The sequence below is a fragment of the Cibotium barometz genome, chromosome 11, assembly GCF_041138505.1.
Source record: "Cibotium barometz isolate CiBa-2024 chromosome 11, ASM4113850v1, whole genome shotgun sequence".
NCBI lineage: Eukaryota > Viridiplantae > Streptophyta > Polypodiopsida > Cyatheales > Cibotiaceae > Cibotium > Cibotium barometz.
In genome coordinates, this window is record NC_141056.1 from 43119162 (window position 1) to 43128541 (window position 9380).

Here is a 9380-nt window from a genome sequence, read left to right on the forward strand (position 1 = left end):
AATAAATATTTAACTAACATATTTGGCCTTTCGTATTAGTGATTCTCACCATGTGATAAAACCTCATTGGTCCTAATTGTCTTGGTCAAAGCATGGGTTAAAAGGCCTACTAGTAAGACAATTCATGTAAGGAATTTATCTTCATGAACAAGCTAAGAGAATAAAAGCTTAAGAGTCGCTATGCATGGCTTATCCATGGTCACTTGTGTATGTTTCTAGTGAATTATTATTATCAACTACATGGTCACTTATGTATATATCTAGTGAATAATGATTAACTACAAAAACGAAACGGTTCCTCCAATCTCTAATAAGGGCTACCCAAGGTGTGGCTAATGAAGCTAGACTATAAAGAAGATGTCATGAAAAATGGTGACTTTTACAAAAAGGCCTACATTGATACATTTATAATCCAAGTAATTATGGATGCCATTTATAATTCATTGTGTTTTGAAGAAGATAAAGTTCTCAATATCAATGTGCCATAATTTAAGAAAACCTACACAAAATAATCTCACACCCAATTTCCAACCAACCATTACCTTTTCCCTCCCTCTGTGTGTATGCCTGCGTGCATGTGTGTGTGTGTGTGTGTGTGTGTGTGTGTGGCATACAAATGTGTATGCCAATGTCCTAACTACATAACGAAGAATCTATATACCACATTTGTAGTTTTCTAAAAAAATATCAAAGTTATTTTCAATGTAAAATATCAAAGTTATTTTCAATGTAAAAATAAAAAGGTATAATTTTTTACAAAATGTGCCTAAATTATGACCATAAAAAAAGACTATGTTTTCAAAACTTTTTGGGCGCTAGATATTCTCTCGCAATGAATATCTTATATATTACAAATTTCTTCAAAATAATATACTAAAAAAGATAATTATTATTTTTCAAACGTTTCTTAAAGCCACAAGATGTTTTTTTTCTACAAGAATACAGTTAGTTTTCATTACATAAATTCACCCGATATAAATTTTTCATGATAATAAGAGCGAGAGAGAGAGAGAGAGAGAGAGAGAGAGAGAGAGAGAGAGAGAGAGAGAGAGAGAGAGAGAGAGAGAGAGAGAGAGAGAGAGAGAGAGAGCTCACTTGCTTGTCAACATAAGAGACAATTCTTTCAGTTTTAAAGAAATAAAAAATGTCAACGTAAAATTGCATTACTTGGTTAGCATGCATCTACCAATGGTGAAAGTTTTTGGGAAAGATAATCATATATCTAGTACATTTTTATTTTTACAATTGCTTAAAATAACATTAAATCTTGCAATAGCCATATCTTCAATGATACCTATAAAAAAAATGTGTCTTTATTAAGTGATATAATGGACATGCCAATGGCCTAAGCACATATAGAATAGTTTTTATAGTACAGTTGTAGGTGTTGAAAAACTATCTAATTTATTTACCTAAATCATGACTATGGAAGAACATGTTTTTTTAAAACTTTTTTTGGCATTTATTATAATCTCTCAATGAATATCTTGTGTTGAGAGTATTTTTTTAATATAAATTTGTTTGAAACAAAAAGAAAAAAAATTTTAACGAAAGTTTCTTAAATCCATAAAAGTGGTTTTTTCTACAAGACTAGTTCTAATTTCTATTATATAAATCCACCCAATATGAAATTATTATGATATTAAGAGAGAGAGAGAGAGAGAGAGAGAGAGAGAGAGAGAGAGAGAGAGAGAGAGAGAGAGAGAGAGAGGGAGGGAGAGAGAGGGAGAGAGAGAGGGGGGAGGGGGTGATGCTATTGTATGCACTCACTTTCAAAAGATTCCTAAACTTAAACTATCATCTTGCAAAGCATATAGATAGGGGCTTCACACATTTAAAAAAATTTACAAGGAGGGTGTTCCCTTCAAGGATCATACTAAGATTATAATAATAAAAATGGTATACTAGCTATAAGGGGTCCACTTGAGTGAGGAATAGGTGGGATTTGCATGTGCACCTACCAAAAGAAACAAACAACCATCATGAAAACAATGACTCTCAATATTCAATCACAGTAAAACTAACTTGAGTAAGGAATAGGTGGGCTTTGGATGTGCACCTACTAAAAGGAACAAAGAACCATCATGAAACCGGTGACTCTTAATATTGAATCAATAAAACTAACTTCATAGATATTCAAATATTCATTTTATATTTTCTTTTTGAGTAAAACTACTAGAGTGTTCCTTCTATGAAATCTACTAGAGTATTCCTTCTACAAAAACCAACTCTAGAACAAGGAAGTAATGTCATAAGCATGAGATGATCCTAAATAGTGTGTGTCACTATGGTGGAGACCAAACAGTTATTTGTCTTTTTCACATCTACATATAGGTGAAACAAAGTAGATTTAGAGAATGAAAAAAGCAAAGTACAATTGATAATGTCTTGTAAAACAAATATATATTTATGGAAAGTTAAAACATGTTATCGATGCTACATATTTTTTGTGAAAAATGTTATGATCATACTAGTAGTAGTGTAGTCACCATATCCCATGCATATTGTATCCTAAATCAATTTTTTGGTTTGAGTGGGTACAAAGTGAAATTGATTTTGGTTTTGAAGAAGAGAGAAAAAATTATTCAATCTCGTGAGGTACACGAGTCCTTGTTTGTATATATCCATAATAAAGAGTGCAAGATGAAAGCGTGTACATATCCTTAATCCATCAAATCCATACAAGATCATAAGTTTATGACAGTTAATCAAATTATGGCCACTATTAAAGCTCTTACCATTAATTCTTTTTTATAAGCTTTTCTCCTTAAGAAGAAAAGCTATTCATGCTATTAGTGGCATGCACATAAAATATCAATATCATCAAGCATGAAGTGTGATATATATGTCTAAGAACATTTATGCTTCAATTAAAGTGTCTCAAGTATATATTTGATATTTGATATTTGATTATCCTAATGTACACGTTTAGTTTCTACCACTTTCCTTGGGAGCGATCCATGCGATATATGTCTAAGGACATTATGCTTCAAATTAAAGTGTCTCAAGCTCTACCTATATATGAAATCCATTTAGTGTGTTGCCACAACCTTCTATGGAGGATCCAAGTGTGCAACAAGGGTCATTATAGTTTGATTATTGCTCACCACACCACGGTGTAATGCACTTTTGTACTTGCCATTGGTTAGCATCTGTAATCAAAAAATAAAAAAGAATCAATATATCAAGATGGCATCTTAAATTTACACTTTTACAAAAGAGAAGCATTGCACAAGGTGTTCACTAGTGTGTAGCCTAGTAGTAAAAGGAATTCATCTTTTAGAAAAGAGAAGCATGCCAAAAGTTGTTCACTAGATTGCAAAAAGGAATTCACCTTGTAGGATGAGAACCCCCTACTAGCTACATCTATTAGACATGGCCTTTGGGTATCACTAAATATTTATAAAACCTTTTTTTTAAGATAACAATATGGCACAAGCTTGGTGGTTTTAAGTGTGTTAATGATGTGGCTCTTACAAACTGGTTAACTTAGGGCTGGAGGATTTTACCTGTAATTGATCACCAATATTGATGACTAATGCATTGGGTATGGGATCCACCGAGTACCATTGGCCATCCTTGCACACTTGAAGTCCATCCATATCTTTGTCTTGTAGTAGAACCGTCATGCATCCATGATCCTTGTGTCCATGTGTCCCAAGAACAAGGTCAGGTTGAGGGCAAGGAGGGTAGTAGTTTGCTCGGAAGAACAAGTTGTAGTGTTGAAAAGCCTTCTCTAGATGGTCATCCTTCATACCAAGGTTCTTGGACAATGCGGCGAGCAAACTTTTGAAAAGGTTCTGTAGCTCAGTGCCATAGGAATCCACCATGCCCCTAGAGTGGTCACATCACATTGGGCCATGTGTTTAATTTAAAAAAAAAGTGTGAATGTGTGTGTTGTGTGTGTGTGTGTGTGTGAGAGAGAGAGAGAGAGAGAAGGGGACGGGGGGTGTGTGTGAGAGAGAGAGAGAGAAAAGAAGAAAAAGAAACCCTTTTTAACGTCCTAGCAACAATCCCAAGAGACCAAATATGATCTATCCAGTGGGGGCCGGTAGGTATTAACGTCCTAGCAACAATCCCAAGAGACCAAATATGATCTATCCAGTGGCCGGTATGGTTTAGTGCTAAAAGTGTGATTCGTATCATTTTGAGCTGACTAGTCAAGGGATCTGGCAAACCGATTTTCGAGCCAGGATCAAACTCTCATCACCTTCTTTCTACATAGATGAAGCTCATGAGAGAGAGAGAGAGAGAGAGAGAGAGAGAAGGGGGAGGGATGGACCTTAATCCTTCGGGTTGGGAAGGCCACATGTCGAGTTTCTTCAATGAGGGGGGAGCCAGGTAGCCAAAGAGGGAGTCCATCCAGTCATTTGCGGCTCCTTGGAAGAAGTCAGTGTGGCCATATCCGAGCAAGCCTTCAGTGCTCTGATCCTTCACAGAGTAACCTTCCTTGTCGTCCATGGGGAGCTCAAAGAACTGCCTGGCTGCCTGTCTGGTCCCTTCAATAACGCTCGCGGGTATGCCATGGTTAACCACCTGCAGCACAGCAGCGAGCAGTACAGACCACATCAGCTATAATTTTTATCTCCTCTTCATTATTATCTAATCTTAAAAGCTAGCTAGCGCAGGCACGTTAATGTAATTAACCAACTTGAAAGAAGCCCCACTCCTCGCAGGCTTTGGCGATCTCTTTCAGGGTGTCCGCTTCCGAGTCTCCATGAAGGCCGGCCATATCCACGAAGGGAAGGAGGCCCGTGTTTCTTTGGGCGGGATGAGGCCGCTGCTCAGGGGGGACCAAGAACTCCTGGGGCACCTCCGGCACGGCCATCTGGGATAATTGCTGCACAAGGTGGCGTTTCTCATGATCCGTCATCTTCTGTGCACTCTCCGGCACAGCTAGTTGGCTGGAGAAGATGGTGGTCATGGTGTTAAGATAATTAATGACGTAATTAAGTGCTAATTGACGCTCAAGCAGAGAAGGCTTGCGAAACTCAGAGGAGATGTAATGCATTTATATAGATTAAAGCAGGGGCAACGTTGATTGTGTGAAACCAGCAGGGAGGCATCGTAGAAGGCGAGGTAAGACGAGGTGGGTACCACGCAAGTCTGCGTTTTCATTGGGTACCACGCAAGTCGCAGGCTCGATGTTTCTCGTCTCTGCTGCCGCTGCAGCATCTCCGCTTCACGTTGATCTCCTGTCCATACCATGAAATGCCTGCCGGCGCGAGCTGCTCTATATTTTAATCAAATAAGGATAATAACGACCTTCACTTTATGTTTCCAAGGCTAAAAAAACGACCCCCCTTATTTTGATTGAAAGAAACCGGTTGAAACTTTGAAGAAATTTTGTTATTGAACCGATTGTTGTGTAGACCTTTTAAAAGGACAACAAACATTGATGTGTAGATTCTTGACTAATGACAAGCCAATGCCAAGACGTCTCCTTAATTTGATTTAGTTGTTTGGAAATAACTTTATTAAATACTAACTAGCTTCAATTGGCTTCTAATGCCTAGGCTAGTGTAGGGAAAAAAAAGTACAAGGCCAGACTGCTTGTTAAGAATTAGCTCAGGTTGCAACTCACCTAAGCTAAGAATCTAAGCGTTGTTCTAAAAGTAGCTTAGGTTGGTAAACATTTAAGACTTCAAGTTTATATTACCAATATTGAGTCACAAATTGGGAGCAACCAAATAATAATCTAATGCTATAAGCCTCCTCAATGTAAAAACTAGCTATGATGTACATAATGCCTCATGGTTAAAAACTGCTATTAAGTATTGTTCTAAACAACAGATTTGGAAAAGATTTGTGAATTACAATGTATATAATAGATTTGAACTCATATAACTTTAGAGACTAAACAAAAGAAGATTTGAACTCATATAGCTTTAGAGACAAAAAAAAAAAGAGAGAAAAATACAAGGTCTCCGCTTACCAAGGGGTGATGAGCATGGCTCAATGGATCAAAATGGAACACTACCACTAGACATGATGAGGATTGGCAATTCCATCACTTAAGAGTATATTTCATCCCCATAACTTTTATATGCTTTGAACTCTTGTAAGTTCATGTCAAGTTCAACTTTTAATCAAGCACATACACAAAGCTTACATATCCTTATGAATGTCATGTACTCCTTTTTTTTATTTTCTCCATCTCATTGTATACAATGTGCACATAACAACAAGAAAGTACAACTAGTGTAAGCCATTAACATAAATTCAAATTGTTATCTAAAGATAGTATGTTCGATAAAAATTGATCAATACAAAGAAGGTCAAGATGACACGTGCACTAATATCCTAATTATAAATAATTCTTGATTTATACATGAAGATACCTAGTGTGAGAGAGTTGGTGCACTTTCTTTCTAAATTTTATAAAATTTAAAAAATGGATAAACTCTTCTCTTCTAATATTTCGGTAATGATTTGTGAACATATCTTGATAAATGATTTGAAAGCAATAATTTGAGAGAAAATATCCCCCAAAAAAATAACAAATTATGAACAATTTTTATCTTAAGTAATGGTTATTTGACCACAAATTGTTTGATTCATTGAAATCCTCATGCTAAGAGGGGGAAAAATGACCTTCATGTTATTTTTTAAGGGCCCAGAAGTTATTGCTATATTTCCTTTGTATATTTTGATTAAAATAAATAGGTTAAATGCTTCACTTGTCTTGAAATCAATGGCTAAGATTTTGAAAATTTTTGTTATGAAATTGATTGAGAGACGTAGATTTTTAAAAGGAAAACAAGCTAGGGTCAAGATGTCTCCTTAAGACAAGTTGGAAAGAATGTCTTTGTCTAACATTGGTTCCAAAGGCTTTTAATGGCTACTCTAGAAAAAAATAAGTAGTTGGCCATCATTTTTTGTGATAGGAAAGTGACCCTACATAAAGGAACATAAGCATGTTCGTGGAGCCAGAAAGACTGATTACTTTATGGGAAGAAGTACTAGCACAGTAGCTAGGTTGTATGATGAACTAGTAACTAGGTTAGGAAGTCAAAAAGAAGAGGAGTGTTACTCACCCCCCAGGAAACACTTATGCCAATCCAAGACTAAATCCTAGTATCTAAAAGAGCCAAAGTTAGCTTCCTAGTTAGCTTCCTAGGTAGCTTCCCATGCATCTTTTCATAGTTAGAATGCTTCATAGTCCCAAACCTAGACTTCTACTATAGCCTCACAACCCTAGTGGAATTATTCTTCATGGAATCAGCAACAAGGTTCTACAACCCAACCAAGTAAGTGCCAACTGATCCCCCTTCATCTTGACTAATTCATGCAGTCATAATGGAGAATCCTCAAGCTCTTACCCCTAATACACCAGAGGAGAACATTAAAGGCTAGTGCCACACTTGACAAGAAAGTAATGAATGGTATGATGGAATAGATGAAGTCATTAGATCGAAATGGCAAGCTTAGTGTGGATGCAGGTTATGTGTTGGAGGATCCCACTATGTACAGGAAGATATTGGGGAGTTTCATCTATGTCACGATCAGCACGCTAGATTTGAGCTACACTGTTGGCTTAGAGAGCCAGTTTATGCAGGTTCTATGAAAACCACATCTTCACAGTGTGCGACGCACACTTTGGTATTTGAGCGCCACTGTTGATTATGCATTGTTTTATGCAACAGGTTTACCATTGAAGCTATATGGGTACACAAATGCAGATTGGGCAAGTAGCATCTCAAACAAGAGATCTACCAATGGATTTATGTTTTCATTGGGAAGTGCTGCTCAAATACCAAAGTGTGCGACGCACACTTCGATATTTGAGGGCCACTGTTGATTATGCATTGTTTTATGCAACAGGTTTACCATTGAAGCTATATGGGTACACAGATGCAGATTGGGCAGGTAGCATCTCAGACAAGAGATCTACCAATGGATTTATGTTTTCATTGGGGAGTGCTGCTCTGACATGGAGAAACAAGAAGCAGCCTACAGTTGCCTTGTCGAGCACAGAGAGGCAGAGTATAGAGAAGCTGCGGTGGCAACATGTGAGGTAGCTTGGTTACGCAAGCTACTTGATTTGGGGTTACATGTGGAGAGAAAGGCTATCATATATTGTGACAATCTTAGCAATATACAGTTGGCTAGGAACCTAGTTTTTCATGCACAGATGAAACACATTGAGGTACATTACCACTTCATCAGGGAGAGAGTCTTGGCAGGTGACATTGACTTGGCCTACGTCAACACACAGGATTAGGTTGCTGACATCTTCATGAAGGCCTTGAGAGCTGAGAAGCTCCGTAAATTTTGAGATATGCTTGAAGTTCATGAGCTGGAGTTGAGCTTGAGGGAGAGTGTTGAGATGTCAAGCTCAACATGAGCTGACACTCACGAGGCGCCTGCTTGACCATTCGACATTTATATCACTGGCGGGTTTGGTAGCTAGCACCGATATATCTTCGCCATAGATTTGACAGCTAGACTACACCAACTAGTCCACATCTACTCACTCCTCTAAGCGTGTTCACATTACGGACCGCTTGTATATACTCTATTATGTGTGTTAGTCATTTTATCTTCTTTGTAGACCTCTTTTGTTGTGTGAAGAAGAAGAAGAATTTTCAACCTCTCACCTTGTGTGCTCTCTTCTAGGGTTTGTGTGAGTGTGTGTGTGTGTGTTGCAAGAGCTCAAGCTCTCTTCTCCCCTACATCTTTTCACACATTTTTAACTTTGGATGTTAGAGACATGAGTCTTCCCCAACAAAAAAGATGTATGTAGTAAGAGAATAGGGAGACGTGCTATTGTAAAGCATCCCATACATTTTCTTGATAACCCTCAGGTTCGTACTCTACTTTTATCAAAGCCAAATTAAAATCAGTCCTATAGCACCTTAAGACACTCTCAAACTTGTACAAGGTAGAGTTAATGTACTTTGCATTGGCCCTAAAACACTTTTAACAGATCTGAAGCACTTTTAGGTAGTCATACAGAACTTTCAATAGCACAAAAGAACTTGTAAGTATTTTAAAGTGATACTAAAACATTTCCAACTGGTCCTAAATGACTTATACATGGTACTTAAGTGATATTGAAACATTTCCAAGGGGTCCTAAAGTACTTATACATGGTCCTAAAGTACTTTACACTGGCCCTAAAACACTTTTAATACATCTAAAGAACTTTTAGGTGGTCCTACAAAACTTTTAATGGCACAAAAGCATTCATAAGTATTTTAAAGAGATACGGAGTACTTCCAAAGTGATACTAACAAGTTCTTTTGTGCTTGGAAGTCTTTGAGTATCACATTAAAATACTCTCACAACAAGTTCTTTTGTGCCATTGAAAGTTCTATAGGATCACCTAAAAGTTCTTCAAATTAGCACTTTAGAACCATGTATACAAGATCCTAAAT

At 37.2% G+C, this 9380-nt stretch overlaps 1 protein-coding gene across 1 annotated transcript; it reads right to left on the reverse strand.

Moving 5' to 3' along the window:
- Positions 1–2747: 2747 nt before the first annotated feature.
- LOC147634198 (jasmonate-induced oxygenase 4-like) lies at positions 2748–4995 on the reverse strand. The gene is made up of 4 exons (XM_086804555.1): positions 4652–4995; positions 4283–4536; positions 3510–3834; positions 2748–3152 (listed from the first exon to the last, which is right to left on the reverse strand). Exons 1-4 carry the CDS (start codon positions 4922–4924, stop codon positions 3054–3056), a joined length of 951 nt encoding a protein of 316 aa, XP_086660681.1. The 5' UTR covers positions 4925–4995; the 3' UTR covers positions 2748–3053.
- Between the last annotated feature and the right edge of the window lie 4385 nt (positions 4996–9380).